Raw genomic sequence first — 22,374 nt, forward strand, 5'->3', positions numbered from 1 at the left:
AACCCGCACATCTTTGGACTGTGGGAGGAAACCGGAGCACCCGGAGGAAACCCACGCAGACACGAGGAGAATGTGCAAACTCCACACAGACAGTGACCCAAGCCGGGAATCGAACCCGGGATCCTGGAGCTGTGAAGCAGCAGTGCTAACCACTGTGCTACTGTGCCGCCTAAATAAGGTGAATAGCCAAGATATAGATAAGGTGAATAGCCAAGGTCTTTTCCGCAGGGTAGGGGAGTCTAAAACTAGCGGGCATAGTTTTAAGGCGAGAGGGGCAAGATTGAAAAGAGACCTGAGGAGCAACCTTTTCACACAGAGGGTGGTGTATATATGAAATGAGCTGCCAGAGGCGGTGGTAGTAGGGGTACAATTACAACATTTAAAAGACATTTGGACAGGTACATGGATAGGAAAAAAGGTTCAGAGGGATATGGGCCAAACGCAGATAAATGGATCGAGATCAGTTTAGGAAACCTGGTCAGCATGGACGAGTTGGTCCAAATGGCCTGCTGCTGTGCTGTATATCTCTATGACTTTATGTCCCTGATCACCCAGAGGCGACAATGGCCTCCGAGCACCGCCCCCCCCCGCCTTGTGGTCATCACGCCTATCCAGAGAATTCAACAGTACCTTGAGAAGATCCTCACTGAGGAACCTTTGGACTTGAATATTCGAGTGGTGTTAGGTGCTTGTATTGGTTAGAACCAGCCTTCAATAAGGGCATGTTGTCAGGCACAAATGTTAGAAAAAAAAATCTCCTAAAAAAATGAACTCAGGCTGTACCCCTGCATTTTCTGGAGAGCACTTCAGAATTGAGCTCAGACTGAACAGCTGCACTTTTGATGAAGCACTTCAGAGTTAATGGACAGAGAAGGGCTATATAAATCAACAATGATAATCCCTTCTTTGAGCTGCCACTCAAGGGGGGTAGTAAAAGTTAATGGACTGTCAAGAGCTATATAAACACTCTTAATCTCCCTTTTGAAAGAGCCAGGAACTGCTACTTAAGGGGACTGTAAAAGTTAATGGGAAATGAAATGGAATGTGAACAGAGCACTTCAAAGCTTTTGAAAGCTACAGAGCAATGGCCACTCCCTGTAACCTTACAGATCTTTGAAACTGACATGCTGAGAGATAGTTAAAATCTTTTAAAAACTACAGAGAGAAGACTGGCCACATGGCCACCATCCCAGGGGAGATGCCTGACCTAAACCCCTCCAGTCCAACCAGAGCTCTCTCAACACCCCTTAAAGGACTCCGCTCTGCACCCTGGCAGCAGATGCTTTGTTCATGGGCACCCTGGAGCTGAGTGGTACTCATACCCTTGCTCCCCCTCAGGAGCTCATGGCACCTGATCCTCGCTTTTAGGGATCAGTAATGTTTGGCGCTCGGGTAACTTGGTGCTGGGGGGAGGCACTGAAACATGCACACCAGGAAGCCCACTGCATTTGACTTTGATCTCGCTAATGAGACTAAAATCTATGCAAGTAAGTTTGGATCAAGTTTTCGCCCTTTCTGTGTGAGATCCTGATCATGCCGGGTGTAACGGACTGACAGCATCAGAAACTGTTTCACGCCCGGCACCAGTCCCGTATCAGGCCTCTCACCAAATTCACCGGTCCAGCAGGATTTGAGCTTGGGGCTAACGAGGCCGGAGAATCGCCTCCTTTCTGTTAGTTAATTCCCACTTAAAATTACATTTCTGCACTTAAAACTGTTTTTAAAATTAATTATTTAACACAAAATAAACAGAATACCTGCTGAGAGGTCATGTACTATGTTGTTTACAACAGCACATTGTTATCTTTGAGTTATCAGGGAAGACTAATTGAAGGATATAAAGTGTAATGGATGTTCCCTTATGAATCCTCCAGTTATACAAATTTGGTCCCATGTGATATTTGTTACATAGGGCAACACTGTCATTCAGCAGAGCTTTGTAGTGGTGACCTATAGGAGTAAACAATTTCACCTGCATCCATGTACAGCTAGTTCTCAATGCCTCCTATGTCATCAAAGTAAAGGTACAGAACAGACATTGAATACTTAAAAGGGAGAAATTGCATGAAAAAAATCTCATACACTGAACAGCTAGATTTTCCAAATATTATAAGTTACAATTGTGATCTACATAAATAAAAGACTTGATTTTAGCACGTCATTCCTCAAAACTGTTAACAACTCAAGTGTTTTATTCAAAGTTAATGCCATTCTGTACAGCATGGACTCAACAACTTCCAGCTAATCAGACAGGGAATCTACCAACAAACAAGTATTAAGCAGTTATGAAACTGCCATGGAAGAATTAGCACAAGGAACAAGCTAAATCACAAAACAAATCCCTTGACTGTGACTTCGCACAAAATATACAGATATAGTTTATTTGCAATAAAGAACCAAAAAATAATTGTGCTGGAAGCTGTGACACTCATTTTTAAGGACCTTTCTAATTTAAATGTGTTCTCTGTTCTGAGTAATGGTTCTAATTATTGTTGCTGGCATCACCTAATCACTACTTCTTCGCTTACCTTTTCCTCAACCTTAATTCCTGCCTAGATGTTTAGTTTTTCATCGAGGTCTGCCAAATGTTTTTTTTCCAAAAGCCTCTGCCAATTAAGTTGATATGCACTAATAAAGAAAAATAAATTAATTCAAATGTAGTGCCAAGTACTTAAAACCTACTTCAATACGATTTTTGATTTAGATGGCAAACATTTGTTGTGATTATAAAAATGTAATGTTGGAATGTCTTTTCGAGTTTAACTTGAGTATGGCTGCTTAATTGTAGTTTAAAAAATCCTATGGGTTTCAAATAGCTGGTAAAAATAGCACAAAATAATTCAATTCAGGAGCAGAAAACAGTAAAATTTTGTGCCTGAAAGACGTAGCTACTTGAACTAATACTCGAAACATTTTTTAAAATTCCACCATGCCTATTAACTAATATAAGGCACAAATAAAACAGTAATAGAAATTAAATAATTTTCAGAAAACCAGGGGCAAGTCATTCTTCTGCTATTATTTAAAGCATTACAATATGGTGCTGGCGAGGCTCAGTATGTAGCAATCTTGTCTGAGTCAAAAGGCTGTGGGTTACAACTCACAGTCAAAGCAGACAGTCCAGTGCAATACTAAACGAAAGTGGTATTGTCAGTGGTTGAGATGTTTTCCTTTCTATGCTAAATTCAACCCAAAGTATGGCTTTTATTAAGACAAAAATAAAGAAAAGTCTTAGAACATGTTTACGCCATTGCATAATTATCACCGAAAGGATTCTGAAACACTAACAAATATTTATTTAGGACAAGTGCCAAAATATTTGAAAACTGAATGTTCAACCATATCCTTGTTTTACAGAAATAAAAGACAGCTTCTTGTTCGCAGTTACAGCTCCCTGCCTTTTGCAAATAAGTACATATTTCTTTAAAAAACAATCAGGTTCAAACTCTTACGTACAGATAAACTAAAAGTCAGTTCCTAAATTCTGGTCCATTTTGGCTATTTTCCCATCTTAAGAACTGTGCCGAAAGGTCTGTTTTCAAAGTTGCCTGTTTTGAGGATAGTCATGATGTGGAGATGCCGGCGTTGGACTGGGGTGAACACAGTAAGAGTTTTAACAACACCAGGTTAAAGTCCAACAGGTTTATTTGGTAGCAAATACCATTAGCTTTCGGAGCGCTGCTCCTTTATGCTTTCGGAGCAGCGCTCCGAAAGCTAATGGTATTTGCTACCAAATAAACCTGTTGGACTTTAACCTGGTGTTGTTAAAACTCTTACTGTTTTGAGGATAGCCATCAAAAACATGAGTGGGTGTCTTGAATTTTGCTTACTTTTTATTCATATACAGCTTGATTAAAAATGAACACAACATGTTTTTAATAAAAAAGGAAGGGTTATGATTAATCATTCAATGCATTGTAGGTTTTTCTTAAATAAGGATGTGGTAAGAACAAAATCTCCCACCAGAGAAGTTGTGGCAACCAACTTCAAGAGGAAAGATTTTTTAAAATATATTCTTTCATGAGATGTGGGCCTCACTGACAAGGCCAGAATTTCTTGCCCACCCTTAATTGCCCTTGAACGGAGTTGGCTTCCAGGCCATTTCAGAGGGCAGTTAAGAATAAACCATATTGTTGTGCGTCTGGAGTCACACTTAGTCCAGACCGGGTAAGGATTTCCATCCTTAAAGCACAGTTGTAAACCAGATGGGGTTTTTTTTAACCACAAACGATGATAGTTTCACATAAATTCCATGGCTGCCATAGTGGGGGTTTGAACCTGTGTCTCCAAAGCATTAGGTTGGGCCTCTGGATTACTTGTCCAGTTATATTACCACTGCGCCACTAACACTCCATCGAGTTAAGAATCCTCGGTGACAAACATGACAAATTTATAAAAGCAAGTTATTTGTCTTTTTTTCAAATTCGGCATTGCCTTTGCTTTTTCCCCATTTTATGCTTCAACAAAAATCAGAATTAGCTGTTAACAAAAATTCTACTTTGCTTCTAATCGTGTACAAAACATGAATTCTTAAAGTGACGTTTATTATTTGTGTACAACTGAGAAACCTTTGCCATTATATCCATAGCTTACTCTATTTCTTCTTTAGAACCTGACTGAATATAACCTTCTGCTTAAATTATTGCAGCAGATCCCCAACCACCACTCCCCTCTACCCCCCCCCTCCAAAAAAAATTGATTGTGGCAACCAGCATTCTCAGATTGTATTTTTGTGCTTGCACATGAACCCAAAATAACAAATCAAAGATTTGGAAGTTCCACACTGTTTTGTTGACTTTTCCCAAACAGGTAATCAAAACAGAGACCGAAGTGCGGAAAGTTCAGAAGAAAATCAAGTGTCTGTCATCTCTGGTACTAGAGGTGAGAAATGGATAGTTCTACAAACAGAATTAACATTAATGTTCAATATGAAAGAGTAGGTGACTAATAAATCTGGTGTATGCACACACTTCTTTCCAAGTCGCACGTACTTTCTGTGGCACTTCTTTGTCGTACCTTCATTTCTATTATGCCTGTTATAATTAAGCTTACCTATTCATTTTACTTCCCTCTTAATGAGTTCTTCAAATGTGAGTTTTAAAGTGAGAGATTCCTAGTTATGTCTATGCTATCATAAACCACCATGGATCTCAAAATCCCACCCTCCCTTATTGCCCCTTTGCCAATATCAATTTTCTACCATTACCTTTCCTTACAACACCTGAATCTTTCCACCACAACTTCAAACTCCCACTACTGCCACTTCCTCCTCCTTTTGCAAGCTGAATTTCGAATCACAAATCATTTCCCTTCCTGCAACACCTACCTAGCCAGTGCTGATTCTACAAGTGTTCAATGTACTTGAAGAATCTAAAACAGATTCCCAAAAATAGTCAGGGACGTAACTTTTGTGCAGAAGGGCGTTATCTTAAGTAATACAGGTTTAACATCGTTCAACAACACTTTTTAATTCGCCCTTTTGCACTACTGCCTGGCTTACTCTGACACCACCGTTAACCTGATCCATCCTCACTGTAACTAGACCCAGACCACCTCCTGCTAAAAAAACCCCGAGTTCTAATCCACAAATGTTAAAATTATGGAATCCCTACAGTGCAGGAGACCATTCGGCCATCGAGTCTACGCCAACCACAATCTCACTCAGGCCCCATACCCGTAACCCCACATTTACCATGCTAATCCCCCGACACTACGGTCAATTTAGCATGACCAATCCACTTAAACCACATATCTTTGGACTGTGGGAGGAAACCAGAGCACCCGGAAGAAACCGATGATGACACGGGGAGAATGCGCAAACTCCACACAGACAGTGATCCGAGGCCGGATTTGAACCCGGGTCCCTGGCACTGTTAGGCAGCAGCGCTAATCATTGTGCCATCGTGCCACCCTTCAAACCATTTCAGTTTTTGATTGCAAAGAAAAGTGAAGTTCAATCATATCACAGAAACAAGGAAAGAGGGAAAGTCAAGAAATCATCAAATAAAAATTTGTTTAAATGTGTAAAAAAGACATGCCCCCCATAACCATTGCCTTTTTACCAACAGCAGCCTGCGACCCTTCCTGGTACTCCCTTAGGACCAATTCTAGGCATTCAGCCAGTCTAGCCTGCCCTACTATTTCAGTTGGATCATGGCTAATCGATATCCCAACTCCATTTAATCATCTTGGTTCTGTATCCCTTAATATCTTTATCTGGAAAAAAAATTATCACCTCAAGTTGGACATTTTCCAGTGGCATAGTTTAATTGACCTTTCCTCGGGGGTGGGGGTCAGTTGGGCATCAGCAGAAGAATTCCAGGATTCCACTCTCCTTTGTTTGAAACAGTATTTCCCAAACAGCCTGGTTCCAATTTCCCGGCGAAGGGAATAGCTTCTCTCCATCTATCCCAGCCTTTATCTTAAACAGCTCAATTAGGTCACCCCTTAATCATCTGTTATTCCAGAAATGTAAGCTTCATCCATGCAACCTTAATCTCATCCCTTGCAACAACCAGCACATTCCCGCTCCAAAGTTTTCACATTCTAGAACTCTCCGCACCCTACTTGGTGCTGTCATACCCTGGAAATCATCTCCCACAGCTCTCAGATTCTGAAACCTCATTGCATATTCCCATAACAACCTCTTTGCATTAGCTTACCCATGCGTCCCATAGCTCTGGCTGCCATTCTCCACCACCCTTCTCCCAATATTGTGAACCCATGTTGCTCTCAAAAGCAATCACTGCAACACATTTATCTCAACCTGAGATCTGAAGCATTTTTCCTACCATCGTTCTCTGAATATTTTTTGAATATCCTTTTCTGAATATCCTTTAAACAAAGCCCTTGATTATAAAAACGGAACATGCCGGATATATTCAGCAGATCTGGCAGCATCTGTAGAGAGAAAAAGAGCCATTGATTCGCAGTTTCCATCCCAATATATTCACCATCGAAGTACAAAGCCAAAAGTTTCACTAAAACTCCCAAACTTTGTAATAAAAATGCAACTTTACTTATTCAATCAGCATAAGATAGTGGTCCTGAGAATATTTTGCACATTGTATAACAACACCTTTCTGTGTCTTTCTGAAACTCTTTATTGACAGGCTCAAAGCAACAAATCAACGAGTTAAGGGATGTGCAAATCAAAATATAGGAAAGCAACGAGACAACAATCAATGACAAATAACTAAGAAATGACCAAATCATAAAAATCTCCAAAAGGAATAAAGTAGGCAAATCAGTTTAGTCATTCAAGATCATCTACCTCTCCTTTTATTGCCATCAGACTCCAGGCTTCCAACTCCCCAGTCTTGACACAATCTAATATCCTATTAGCGTCCCATACTTCCAACATACTCTCCAATGTTACCGTATTCAGAATCTTCCATCCCTCAATACTGTATGGTCTCAGTATTTCCCTGCAATATCTGGATACAAGAGATACCTGACATTCTTTGGATTAATATATGTATCACTTAAATCCAAAGAGAGCCAGTCCCAAAGTCATGAAGGTATTGATACATCAATGCTTTCTAATTGGGACTCCACCATGTGGGTTACTGCAAATAATATAGCTAGATCGTTTCCTTGAAGTTTCAAATAAAACTGTCCCATTAAATGATGGTGTTTATGTCAGAAGCTTAAGGAGGCCATATCTCGCTTGGATTAAGTCCAAGTGGGAGATAGGGACAAAGGATGTACGGTTATAGATACAGTAATAACTGAAAGTGGTGGAGCAGGTTAGGAAGATGATTCAAAGAAAACAAGTACTTTGGTTGCTTCCTGGAGGGAGAATCCTGAAAGGTACAGAAGCTTTGTTAAACCTGCATGCGAACCTAGGCTAGGCCACATTTGAGAATTTTGCAGGTTTGATCTTTATATTTTGAAAAAGGATATAGAGATATTGGAGAACATGAAGGAAATATTCACAATGATGATACGAAAACCAAGAGATTATACTTATCAGGAAAAGCTGAACTGACTTGGGATTTATTCTCTAGAACGTTTGAGAGGTGACATGATAAAGCTCTTTAAGATAATTGTCCAAAACGAGAGGAGACAATTAGACAGTCAATCATAAATCCAACGGGAAAGGGGGGAGGGGGGTGGGGCAGAAAACCCCCTTTACCCAAAGAGTGGTAAGAATGTGAAATGTGTTACCCCAAGTAGTTGAAGCAAATAGTGCAGCATGTTCAAGGGGAAGCTAGGAAAACACACAAGGCAGCAAGGAATAGATGGATAATGCTCAAAGGGTTAGATGAAGGGGATTGGGAAGAGGCATGGAGCATAAACATTGGTTCGCACCAGTCGGTCTAAACAGCTTGTTTTTGTGCTGTTCACTCAACAAAACTCAATGCAATAATTTACTCTCAAATAAAAACAGAAAATGCTGGAAAACTCAACAGGATGACCCTTCGTCATACTGATGGTCATCCTGAACTGAAACGTTGGCTCTATTCTCTCTCACAACACCACGTTAAAGTCCAACAGGTTTATTTGGTAGCAAATACCCTAAGCTTTCAGAGCGCTGCTCCTTCGTCAGATGGAGTGGAAATTGTCCCCATCTCCCACTTGGACTTAATCCAAGCGAGATATGGCCTCCTTAAGCTTCTGACATAAACACCATCATTTAATGGGACAGTTTTATTTGAAACTTCAAGGAAACGATCTAGCTATATTATTTGCAGTAATCCACATGGTGGAGTCCCAATTAGAAAGCATTGATGTATCAATACCTTCATGACTTTGGGACTGGCTCTCTTTGGATTTAAGTGATACATATATTAATCCAAAGAATGTCAGACAGTAGGAAGGTATCTCACATTTCCACTCCATCTGACGAAGGAGCAGCGCTCCAAAAGCTTATGGTATTTGCTACCAAATAAACCTGTTGGACTTTAACCTGGTGTTGTGAGACTTCTTACTGTGTTCACCCCAGTCCAACGCCGGCATCTCCACATCTATTCTCTCTCCACAGAGGCTTTCAGAACTGCTGAGATTTCCCAGCACTTAACTATTTTTTGTTTCAGGTTCCAGCATCCGCAGCATTTTGGTTTTAGCAACAATTTACTGTTTCTCTGTAAGCAAAATATTTTTAATGTAAAACTACAAACAATAGGTAAGTTAGGAAAACCTGTCGAATGGAGCAGACAAGTGAATGAAAATATTGACTTTTCTCTGTGTAAAAATGTACTCAATTTGTGAGCTCCAACAAGTTTGGCAACCACAAAACAAAAGCACATATGTTCTCATTATTGGCAAAATAAAACAAATACACAATCTGGGTTTACTTCAGTAGCTTGTACAAGCAAGCAAACCAATATGCAATTAATTGTGTTTAATTACATATCTGCAAAACTCATCCCACATGAATCTTAAAACATGAATTTAACTCTACTTCCATGGAACCCTATTCTATCAGGTAGCTTTAACTGAACTTTGCAAATTCAAACTCACATCACTCCCATTATTCATTGACAAGGTGTTGTTGATACCTTATTGTTCACTCGCTGGTGTAGCTCATATTTCCAAATTTTTAATTGATGTAAACCCATAACATTTTTCAAAATGACTTTTATTTAGTCTTCAAACTGTGTACCCTTGAAAAATATCAAAGGATATTACTGAAATCAGTTATGCCCTTACGATGAGGAAACTTTGAAACGCTTAACTTAAATAATGCCCTCGTACTGCAATCTAAACCTCATCTCTTTTCTTTTTTTTAATCTTAACTTTAACAGTTAGAGTGTTTCGTGGAGCAGTAGGTCCTCCAGGGCTCCGTGGTCCACCAGGCCCACCAGGATACCCAGGAAAACCAGGAGTGGGGAGTCCAGGGGCACCTGGTCATCGAGGGCAGCCAGGACTGCAAGGGGCACCAGGAATTGGAAAACCTGGAATGCCGGGAGCACCTGGAAAGTCAGGCGAAAAAGGATTTCCTGGACCGAAAGGTAGCATGGGACATCAGGGGATGCAAGGACAGAAAGGCCTGCCAGGATCTAGAGGATATCCTGGGCCAAACGGAATGTCTCTTCCCGGTAAACCGGGTCCACCTGGTCCAGCTGGTTTTACAGGAGCAACAGGACCACCTGGGGAAAAAGGAGAACAAGGGTACCCTGGTCGCACGGGGCCTAAAGGAGAAACAGGAGTTGGAATTCCAGGACGTCCGGGTGGAAGAGGTCCTCCAGGTCTACCAGGACCACAGGGAATCCGTGGTGAACAAGGATATGGCAAACCAGGAGTGCCTGGCCTTTCTGGTCCACCAGGAGAGAAAGGCGCAAAGGGCATAGTAGGTCCACCTGGAATTTCCGGTCAACCAGGTCAGAGAGGCAGCCCAGGGTTACCTGGGCCGTCTGGAATCGGAAAGCCTGGAGCAGATGGCACACCGGGGTTGCCAGGACCTCCTGGACTCAAGGGCCTACCGGGGTCACAAGGTGCACCAGGCGAACCTGGCCTTCCTGGTTTTGGAAGGCCAGGGCCACCAGGACTTAAAGGGGACACCGGTGCCCCAGGCGCAGCAGGATATCCTGGAGGAAAAGGAGAGAAAGGTGAACCTGGCATCCCAGGAAGCTCAGGACTGATAGGGCCATCCGGTCCACCTGGATCACCTGGTCTAAGAGGGGCAACTGGTGTGCCAGGTGCACCAGGAGCAAAAGGGGAACCAGGTACAAGAGGTAACCCAGGGTACCCAGGGCCAAAGGGTGAAATAGGCCCCGGGGGTGCCCCAGGGAAATCAGGAATTCCAGGAGAGCCTGGCACAGCAGGTCCAGAAGGACTAAGGGGCCCACCCGGTCAAAAAGGTTCTATTGGACCTGTTGGGCCAGCTGGTCAGCCAGGTGCTCATGGTCCTCCAGGTCTTCCAGGGCCACCAGGATTCCGAGGTGAAGGTGGATTAAGTGGACCCGCTGGTCCGCCAGGTCGAAATGGTCCCCCTGGGCGTCCAGGTCCGCCAGGACTCCCTGGAGAAAAAGGAGACCCAGGACCTGCAGGCCCTCCTGGACCACCGGGTCGTTCTTCTGGTTTTCATGAAACAGAGGTTTATGGACTACCAGGCTCAGCAGGAGAACAAGGCCCCCCAGGTCCACCTGGACCCCCTGGCCCACCAGGGCCCTCTGGAGGAAGTGTATACCCAGGAAAATACGGAGATCCTAATGGTCATTTCACCCCGGACATCGTGAGATCCTACCCAGCTTTCACAGCCATTCTTTTAGACGCATTTCCGCCTGTAAAGCAGCCCATACCTTTTAACAAAATAGTAGCCAATCAAAACAATAACTATGATCCTTCAACTGGGATATTTACATGTCAAATACCCGGCATCTATCAATTTTCTTACCATATACAAGTCAAAGGAGGAAACGTTTGGGTTGGACTGTTCAAAAATAATGAACCAGTAATGTACACATATGATGATTATACAGAAGGTTATGTTGATCAAGCCTCAGCGAGTGCTATAGTAGAGCTACGTGAAAGTGACCAGGTTTATGTTCAGTTACCTTCGGAAGAGTCCAATGGTTTATATTCTTCTGATTACATGCACTCATCCTTCTCTGGGTTTTTAATTAGTCAAGCTTTTTGATGTACATCAATCACACTGATAAATCTCCATTCCACCTTCCTCCACCCCCTCCCTCCAAATCCTCCCTGACCTTACCCTAGAAGCGAGCTACCAACAGCACTCCTGCTGAGCGCTGGCAGCTCACACAAAAGGTCTCAATAAGGCCCGATGACAAAGGTAGTATGGAGCTCTTGTTGAGACCGTCATACAGATATAGCTTTAGCCCTGCCGACCACCTGTCTGTCCAGTGTGTGCTCCAGTTAAAACATGTTGCCAAAGTCCTTATCAAACTGTCACACTACTGTCTCTGGCTTTTTTGGCATTAGGATTTGCACTGTGTAACTGTAGTTCGTAGAAAGTACATTGTGTAAGAAATATGCATTGGCCACTCACATACTGCAATTTTCAAATTGATTTCGGGTCAGTCACCCCCATCTTAACCGAGAGAAAAAGAACTGAAAATTCTTATTATTATGAATGATGTGGGTCAAATTTATCGCTTGAAGAGTTTAGAATTCTTTATCAAACATTAGCTGACCGCAACTACTTCACAAAATGAATTATTTCAGTCAATTTCAAGGGGAAGCATCCGTGCCCCTTCTGATGAAACCCAAAAGTGCTTACCAAAGAAATATAACATACAGCCCCTTTAGGTAACAGTCAGGAAATAAAAGTCTCATGTTGAATGTGGTTCACACTAATAAGTGCTAATTTTATGAAAGAGACTGTGACAAATAGGTTTTCTCATATTCTGTTATCTTATGTATTAAAATGTCACAAAATAAATAGGAACCGTAAAAAGCTGGTTGATTTCTGATTTTCACATGAACTTACTCAAAACCAACCTATATGACAACAATTATCTGACAGAAGTGATGAATTCTAAACCCACAAAGCAATGATGCCACAATTAATTCATGAGAAGGCACTTTACTTCATATGATGCTAATGCATTGACTAGAGCAACAGGAATCAATGTTTCAAAATTGAATCGTGAACTACAAAGTCAATGTATAAACCCAAAGTTCTCCTGTCAGAAAACACATGATTTAGAAGATAAGTTGTAATGAAATGCATTTATAGCTATGAAGCTGTTCATTATGTCAAAGTTTGTATTTTATATATAAAAAAACTAATAAAACTGTTTATGATGCTGTTTTAAATGTCATTTACTTCTACTCAACCGGACTTGTGAAAAATAGCGGCTAGTACTGAGCTGCCTTCAAATGGTAGGATGTGGGCCCATGCTTTCTGAGGAGAAGTTGCAAACTGGGCTTGTGAGGAACAGGGGTAGAACTGACTTTTTCATCCCGTTTTCCCTGCAACTCAACTTCTGACTCAGAGAAGTGTTAGCCCATTGCAGCAGCAACTTGGGGAGTTCTGGAAACATCATTGGATAAGAGAAAAAGACATTTCACAGCCTTTGGGACATCCCAAAGCACTTTATAGCCAATAAATTAGTTACAAGTACACTCTCTTAGACCCAATGAATCTGAAGCCTGAACAAACAATGTGTGACCCTAGAAAGGTGTCGAGCTAAAGCCAGCAATCTCTGCAAGGTTTGGGTTAAGACATGCTGGTTAGGTGCATTGGCCATGCTAAATTCTCCCTCAGGCACCGGAGAGTGGCAACTCGGGGAATTTCATAATAACTACATTGCGATGTTAATGTAAGCCTACTTGTGACACTAATAAATATAAATAAATAAATCTTATAAATTTTGTTAACAAATTACCAACATATTAACTAGATTGTTTTACATATTTGAAAACAAGTAGCACAAAAAAGGGCAAAAATCTTAACTTAATCAAACTTGCAGGATTATTTCATGCTGATTCAATAATCATGTCAAGTATTCGTGACTAGTGTCTACTGATGACACTAATAAATAAACTTCAACTGCTCCAATTTTCACCTCAGACTAAAGTGAGCAGCTGTCCGCTGATTTGGATGACTTGACTCAAATATTAAAATGTCTGCATCTTTGGTATATGAAATAGAGTCAAGAGCCTAAACAAATGCTCACCTTGTTGCACATCAGCAGCACAGCATGGATGCAGCAATGTAGTCCTAAATGTTTAATTTCTAGAATGGAGTAATACACAGGAAAGCCATAAAAGCAGAAGGAACGAACAAAATGTAAAATATACAGAAAACCACAAATATTATTCTTTCTACCACAATAGGTAACTTTATGAACTTACAGCTCTGACAGGAGCTCCCTGCATTAATTGTATTTATTAGGAGCTTCCAACCATTATTCTGCAAATTGAGTTTGTGTCTTTATATGCCCTGTTTGTGACAGAACTCCCACTCACCTGACGAAGGAGCAGCGAGCGCTCCGAAAGCTTGTGTGGCTTTTGCTACCAAATAAACCTGTTGGACTTTAACCTGGAGTTGTGAGACTTCTTACGGAGCTCCCTGTGCCAGGAATGGGAACCTAGTCACATTGCAGCCCCACAATTGTGATGAAGGCCAGCATTTGTCAAAGTTCCCGCCATTTGCTTGTAACATGCAAAGGTTCTTCCCTGACAGCACAAACAAATAATACTACATCTTAATTCCGTCTTTAAACACAATTATAGAAGAAACATGTTTTTAAATATCCCTTTATTACTCCTCATTCAAACTCAACATCATGATCCTGTTCTTGCACTAAAGTAGCCCAATAGTCATTTTTTTAAAGCAATGCTTATTTAGCATCTTTTTATCTGAAATAGTCATCCATCCGGGACAAAGCAGCCTGTTTGATTGGCACCCCCACTGCCACCTCAAACATCAATTCCCTCCACCACCTACGCACAGTGGCAACCTCAAATGCACTGCAGCAATTCTCAAGGCTCCTTTGACAATAACTTCCAAACCTGTGGTCTCTACCACCTGGTAGAATGAGGGCAACAGATACACGGGAACATCATCAACTGCAAGTTCCCTCCAAGCCACACACCATCCTGACTTGGAAACATATTGCCGTTTCTTCGCTATCACTGAATCAAAATCCTGGAACTCCCTTCCTAACTGCACTGTGTGGGTGTACCTACACCACAGGGACTGCAGCAGTTCAAGAAGGGAACTCTCCACCACTTCCTCAAGGACAGTTCAGGATGGGCAATAAATACTGGCCTAGCCAGTGACACCCACATCTTATGCAAGAATAAATACAATTAATGCACTCAGGCCATTGACCAAAATAGTTTTGGGAATTCACAGTGAACAGACACACTGGGCTGAATTCAGTGCTGGCAGCAGGAGTCCTACTGAAGGGCCTGACCCAAGGCCACATAGTTATTATCTTTATTTATTTATGAGTCACAAGTAGGCTTACATTAACACTGAAATGAAGTTACTGTGAAAAGCCCCTAGTTTCCACACTGAGGCGCTTGTTCGGGTACACTGAGGCAATGCACCTAACCACACATCTCTTGGACTGTGGGGGGAAACCGGAGCACCTGGAGGAAACCCACGCAGACACGGGGAGAATGCGCAAACTCCACACAGACAGTGACCCAAGCTGGGAATCGAACCTGGGTCCCTGGTACAGTGAGGCAGCAATGCTAACCACTGTGCCACCCCAATTTGCAATGCAATTGGGGTGGTCAGGACTGAGGAGAGCCACCATCCTCAAGAGCTTCTAGTCGATCACAGGTCCGGCAGCCCAATAATGTCACTGGGAGCAATGGCCATTGCTGGGACTGCACTTAAGAAGAGGCTGGCACAGCGAAGGACATGCACCTCACAATCAGATAAATGGGGTCTAAAGGCAGTGGGTCAAGCCTGCAGGCCTCAGCACAGGGGCTGAGAGTGCAGCATCACCATTGCTGTGTGGGCACCATTGCCATCAGGTGGCCTCTCTGTGAAACAAAGCGTCCTCTCCATTCTCCCCATCCCCGGAGCCTGCTAGGAGGCCATCATAGTTCAGCTGGCCAACCTCACAATTGGCCCCCCCCACATTGGCCCCTTAAGTGGTACATAAAACTCTGGCTTCGAGAGCTGCCAACTACCTTCCCCACTACTGCAATGAAGGTATGGAACTCCATTCACTACTGCCCTGTGCAATTTTATGAGTTCCCTGCCACTCAATCTCCCGTCCTGTTCCCAAACTGATAAAATCCACCGCATTGTTTTGACCTCAGATCTGTGTCCAGTTGTGATATACAAAAAAAAATTTCAACATCACATGGTCTCATACTGAAGATACATTCATGGCTATTTATTTTCCTCGAAGTCACTCCAACATCTGCACTGTGATCTAGTTGATCCTCAGACTCTTTTCTTCATAAACCCAGTGGTTTCACAGGACTCCATTATCTTCATCACACAAATCAATCCACTTCACATGCAACTTCTGTCAGACTTGAGAACATAAATGCATGTAAATTTTAGTCTTCTTGCAGAATAATGAGTGAATACTTTGCGGTATGAAAATCTTGTTCCTATATGTGTCCCACAACAAAGATGAATTGTATTTGCGAAGCTCTTTTACTGCAATAAAACATCTGAAGATGCTTCCCAAAACTGGCTCCCATGACAAAGGTGGTGATAAATTGGTGGAATGACAAAAAGCTTGTTAAAAATAGCCAAGTTATATTGAGGTGCTAAAGGAGGAGAGGTTCTGGGAAGGAATTGCAGATTAGAGGGTCTGGATGACTGAAGACAGGGTGAAGGGGTTTGAAAATGTGTATCAGAGTTTTTAAATCGGATGCATTGGAGGAATGGTAAATAACAGAATTCAATATTCCCAGGAGTGATTGCTGAACGCGAGTAGAGCAAGGACTTTTAGGATGGTGGAGTCTCTCTTCCCATCACCTGAAGAGTCACTGGGTTCACATCCCCACCAACACTGCCTGTCCTGCAATGATTTCATGCTCCAACCAGTGTTAATTGGCTGGAGAGCACTTGGGTGGAAGTCCTACCTTAGAGAGCTGCCATTCATGCCTCTTTCTTTCTTATAATGTGGAAACCAAAAGTGTTCACAGTACTCCCAAGTGAGATCTAACCAAAGTTTTGTACAAGTCTAACAATCTCTGCTTTGCGATTCTATCCCTCCAGAAATGAATCCCAGTGCTTGGTTTCCTTTAATAGCCTTATTACCTTGCATCACTACTTTTAATAATTTGAGCATTTACATTGAATCTCTTATGACCACAGGAAAGAAATGCAATCTGTATACTAATGGGTTCCTATGACATGGATAAAAACCCAGCACTTTCTATTTATTTCGAAAAGTGCTCCTTTTTTTGGTGAAGAGTAGATTGTAGTGTAGTGGTAATGTCAGTGGACTAATAATCCAGAAGCCCAGGCTAATGTTCTGGAGACACGGGTTCAAATCCCACCATGGAATAGGAATTCAATAAATAAAATAGAATTGAAAAGCTAGCCTTCGTAACAGTGACCATGAAACCACTGTCGACTGTCGTAAAAACCCACCTGGTTCACTAACGCCCTTTAGGAAGGGAAATCTGCTCTCTTTACCTGGTCTGGCCTACATGTGACTCCAGACCCATAGCAATGTGGTTGACTCTTAACTGCCCTGTGAAATGGTGTGGCAAGACACTTAGTTCAAGAGCAATGAGCAACAGGCAACAAATGCTGTCCTTGTTGGTAATGCCCATGAAAAACAAAAAAGAAAATTAAGATGGCTGCTGAGTCACATGGTCACAGGGTTGGCCCTCTGTGTGGAAGCTATCCTCAGGAGTTTCAAAGACAAAAAGTTATTTTCTCAGTTTGTGGAATCTCACATCCTGTGAAGCTTAGAAAGCTACTACCAGGTCTCATCACACCTGGGACTGTTCAGACCCATTTCAAAGAGAGCTACTGGGATGTCATTTGCATTGGATAAGCCTAAACGTGTCTGCTGAGACAATGGCATCTCAAACACTAGACCTTCAACGTAGATGCGCCCCTCTCAACAATTTATGACTGAGACATTATCAGTCCTGAAACCAAGGCTAATTCCAGATGTTGGATAAACACCCCTTTCGAAGTAATTGTGAAGAAAGAAGGTCACATAAACCAAACCTCCAGACTTTTGGACAGTTTAATGTTACATCTCCGGTCATCACAGCTTGACTGTCATTTTAACATCAACTGGACAGAACACCAGCAGCCAGGCTGAGTACACAGCCTCATCTCCACAAATTTGGCTTGATTTTAAATGTCTCTGATAAATAGCTGCCAAGTAGTTTAAACATAGAAAAGCCGATTATGCAGCAGCAGCAGCGCTTATTTCAAGGATTTTTATAATGTTTAACCAACCAGAAACTCAGCCGAACAGAATCCCACTATGAAGAAATCATCCTCTGGATTCCGGCATTGGACTCTGAAATGCATGTGAACAAACCTTCACTTTTTTGTGGTCTTTATACTGTAAAACCTCTTTAATCTCTCCCCCACTTCTACTCTGTGAATGTGCGTAAAAAGATGTGGTGACCACTCCTTTCATAGATATTAAATGTATAAAATAAACTAACCTTCTGAGTTAATCCTAACTTGCGTTTGCCAAAGATTACTGGTAAAATCCGAGATGTTGGGGGAAAACTAATTCAATGCACCTTTTGCTTCTGGACATGTCGTAAGAGGAAATCAGTGCAGTTTGAACTGTGCTCTTCTGCCCGTAACAATATGTAAAAAGGTTAATTCAAATTTCAAAAGTTATCCTTTTTATTGTACATATATTTTAGAAATTTCATCCCCATCAGTTAAGCCATTGTCCTCAGCATGGGTACCTGCCTCAGTACGAGACAATTACAAAGGAACAATTTGTAATGTATTAGCGTTCAATATTACTGACCCAGTTCTGAACGTAAGATTTTGATATTACCACAAACTCCTAGCGTTTTATTTTGGTTTGAAGTAACAGTTATGGATTTTATCAAGATTTTATCTTGATTTTATCTTGATTAAATAGTCTAGTTTGAATTTCTGCGAGTGGGGTAATTTACAGTTAAGGCAGCCAGGGAACAGCCTGTTTATGAGGAACTAAATGTGGATTCAAAGAATTGTATTTCTTTTTAATTACACTATGTAATTGAGGGCTTGTGTGTCAACTTTAAAAGAACAAAATGGTTGAACTCAGCAGCTGGAACTTAGTATGACAACTTATCTTTAAACAATAGCCATATGTTTTCATAGGTTTTGATTTACTAAATGCCTTAATTAATTAACAATATCTTTAGGACAAAACACTTTTATTTTAAAAGAAAGGCATTTCTTTATTTGACATTATGGTGGAACATTTATTCTTAATTACCCTGTCATCCATAGGAATGGGTAAAATCTGTAGACATGAATTTTTACAATGGGTTGCGTGACTGATAAAAGGATATTTACAAGGATATGTCATTTGTTCACAATACCATGTAGTTCCAGGGAATATGGGATGGATGTTTGGCTTCAGTCTACATGACTCTAGTTAGAGGTGGCGTAAAACCAGGTGATTTGATTTGATTTATTGTTGTTACATGTATTGGGATATAGTGAAAAGTATTGTTTCTTCCAAGCTGTTCAGACAAAAACATACCGTTCATAGACTATATAGGGGAGAAGGATAGGAGAGAGTGCAGAATATAGTGTTACAGTTACAAACAGTGAGAAAGAGAAAGATTAGCTTAACATATAAGAACAAAGAAAAGTACAGCACAGGAACAGGCCCTTCGGCCCTCCAAGCCTGTGCCGATCATGATGCCTGCCTAAACTAAAACCATATGCACTTCCATTCCCATCCTATTCATGTATTGGTCTAGTTGCCCCTTAAACGCCGCCAGCATACCTGCTCCCACCACCTCCCCGGACAGCGCGTTCCAGGCATTCACCACCCTCTGTGTAAAAAACTTGCCTCGCACATCTCCTCTAAACTTTTCCCCATGCACCTTGAACCTATGTCCCCTAGTACTTGACTTTTCTACCCTTGGAAAGAGCATCTGACTATCCACTTTGTCCATGCCACTCATAATCTTATAAATTTATATCAGGTCATCCCCCAACCGCCATCATTCCAGTGAGAACAAACCAAGTTTATCCAACTTCTCCTCATAGCTAATATCCTCCAGACCAGGCAACATCTTGGTAAACCTTTTCTGTACCCGCTCCAAAGCATCCACATCCTTCTGGCAGTGTGGCGACCAGATTGTACACAATGTTCTAAATGAGGCCTAACTAAGGTTTTGTACAGTTGCAGCATGACGTGCCTATTTTTATATTCAATGCCCTGACCCGATGAAGGCAAGCATGTCTTGTGCTTTCTTGACTATCTTATCCATCTGTATTGCCACTTTCAGTGATCGGTGGACATGTACGTCCGGATCTCTCTGCCTGTCAATACTCTTAAGGGTTCTACCATTAACTGTATAATTCCGACATGCATTGGACCTTCCAAAATGCATTATCTCACACTTGTCCGGATTAAGCTCCATCTGCCATTTCTCTGCCCAAGTCTCCAACCATTCACAACCTTTTGTAGTTTCTTCCTGTCTTGGTCAGAGCAGGAGCTATACCAAGCTGTGAGGCATCCAGAAAAGAAGCTTTCTATGGTGCATCTGTAAAAATTGGAGAGAGTTACAGTGGACATGCCAAATTTCCTTAGCCTCCTGAGAAAGTAGAGGCATTTGTGGGCTTTCTTAACTATAGCATCGGCATGGAGGGATCAGGACAGATGACCCTCACTCTAAACCAATGGAAGAGATTAATATGGACTATTGCAAATAAGGAAGAGGGCTGGCGATAATCAGGGATAAAAATGGGAAAACTAGAGTCTTTGTTGTCAGAGTTTTACCCTGGCTTCTGTGGTATGATCCTTCTGTGACAGTTCAATGTATCACCACTTCAGGGACACAAGTAAAAAGGCATCACCTGTGCTGGGAGCACTCGAGAAATCCTAGGCCCTTGAGGGATAATAACCTTTTGTTGAGTATCTGTAACATCTTGCTTAATAAATTCTACTTGATCCACCAATTCTAGTTAGTCATATGTTATTAGCTCAGGCACAACTGAGGACCACATTGTTTGAAATAAAAAATTTGGAATCTAGGTATTTAAGTGTAAGGGTTTTATACCTCAAAACTCCTAAAACTTACACAAAGAATCATACTGGGCTCAAAAACATTAACTCTGTTTCTCTCTCCACAGATGCTGCCGGACCTGCTGAGTTTTTCCAGCCATTTGTTTTTATTTTAGGACTTTTACCCAGTGAAAAGACTCTGTTGCTTACAGTCAAAGTCAGGGGTTTTCAACAGATTCAATCAGCTGTTTACACCTCATTAGTCTCGAGTATCTTTAAGTAGCAGGAGAAGCAGTTGCCAAATGGTGATTAAAAATAATATGATGCCACATACATTTTGAGTTTTTCCATCCGTCACATATAGCCAGCAAATTGTATCAATATCAACCTGCCCACTTTAAATGGTGAGGACTACACGAGGAAGAATGAACTACAATGAAGCAACTTTTGTTTACAAATTACCAACATATTAAATAGATTGATTTCCATATCTGAAAACAAGTAGCACAAAAAAAGGCAGAAGCCTTAACTTAATCAAACTTGCAGGTTTATTTACTGCTGATTAGGTAATCATGTCAAGTGAGCAAAAAATACTTAAATACTTGCAAAAGATTTTTTACCTGTTACGCATATACATAATGTTTCATGGAAGCAAAATGCTATTTCATGAATATATTACCTAACTAAACTCAACAACAGAATTTGTAACATTATACTTCAACAGCAGAAAACTGCTGACTTCACTGCGTTTAGCAACACTGAATTGTTGAACACAAATTCATTTCTGCTCAGCTGTTCCTATGATTACACTTTCTGTTGGTCGTTGAGACCTCATCATCTATGAAGTAGAATACTCCAATAAAAATAAATCCTAAATCTATTGATAATCAAAAATACGCTATAAAACTAAAATTATCTGGAACATTCTATGTGAGTTTCCTGCAATGCCTGCATCAGAAATGTAAACTTTCAGGCTTTGACTTTTTTTAAAAAACCTAGGACGCCACCATCTGTCGTCTTTCTGACATTACAGCAATTACATAATTAAAATAACGCAGTCATAAAATGAAACACTGATTTAACAAACTGTTATCACACTCTAAAAATTTCTATAAGGAAGCTTGGATGGTTTAATTCAATCTGCAAAATTCCCACATACTGTTCTCAATTTTCTCATAAATAACATTTTAAATATTGTTTTGCTGATTTGTTGAATACTCACAATATGTAAAGACAATGAGCACCACAATATTTTAAACAAATAAATGGCAGATTATCCGATCACCCACTCATCACGAATGGATTACAAGCTCTATTATTCTTAAATTGAGTTATATCGATAAATTCGTAAATTCATGGGCGGCACGGTAGCACAGTGGTTAGCACTGCTGCTTCACAGCTCCAGAGACCTGGGTTCGATTCCCGGTTTGGGTAACTGTCTGTGTGGAGTTTGCACATTCTCCTCGTGTCTGCGTGGGTTTCCTCCAGGTGCTCCGGTTTCCTCCCACAGTCCAAAGATGTGCGGGTTAGGTTGATTGGCCATGCTAAAATTGCCCCTTAGTGTCCTGAGATGCGTAGGTTAGAGGGATTAGCGGGTAAATATGTAGGGATGTGGGGGTAGGGCCTGGGTGGGATTGTGGTCGGTGCAGACTCGATGGGTCAAATGGCACTGTAGGGTTTCTATGGTTCATGATGCGAATATAAGTTATAGCGATAAATTCATGAGTTAAATTCATGACGAGAATCTCTGTCAATTTAGGTGCACTTCATTACCTCTTTTAGATTCTCCTATATGTCCCTTAATTCACGAATGGAT

The 22,374-nt window shown here is 41.4% G+C and overlaps 2 protein-coding genes across 2 annotated transcripts in view; one reads left to right on the forward strand and one right to left on the reverse strand.

Moving 5' to 3' along the window:
• Nucleotides 1-22,374, reverse strand: part of nt5dc1 (5'-nucleotidase domain containing 1) — a 545,446-nt gene that overhangs the window by 319,426 nt on the left and 203,646 nt on the right. The window lies entirely within an intron of this gene.
• Nucleotides 1-22,374, forward strand: part of LOC144493923 (uncharacterized) — a 64,315-nt gene that overhangs the window by 7,202 nt on the left and 34,739 nt on the right. The window contains exons 3-4 of the mRNA XM_078213503.1: nt 4,810-4,881; nt 9,750-11,570. Coding sequence (XP_078069629.1) covers nt 4,810-4,881; nt 9,750-11,570 — 1,893 coding nt within the window. The remainder of the gene's footprint in view (nt 1-4,809; nt 4,882-9,749; nt 11,571-22,374) is intronic.

Source organism: Mustelus asterias, chromosome 5 (assembly GCF_964213995.1).
Source record: "Mustelus asterias chromosome 5, sMusAst1.hap1.1, whole genome shotgun sequence".
Classification (NCBI taxonomy): domain Eukaryota; kingdom Metazoa; phylum Chordata; class Chondrichthyes; order Carcharhiniformes; family Triakidae; genus Mustelus; species Mustelus asterias.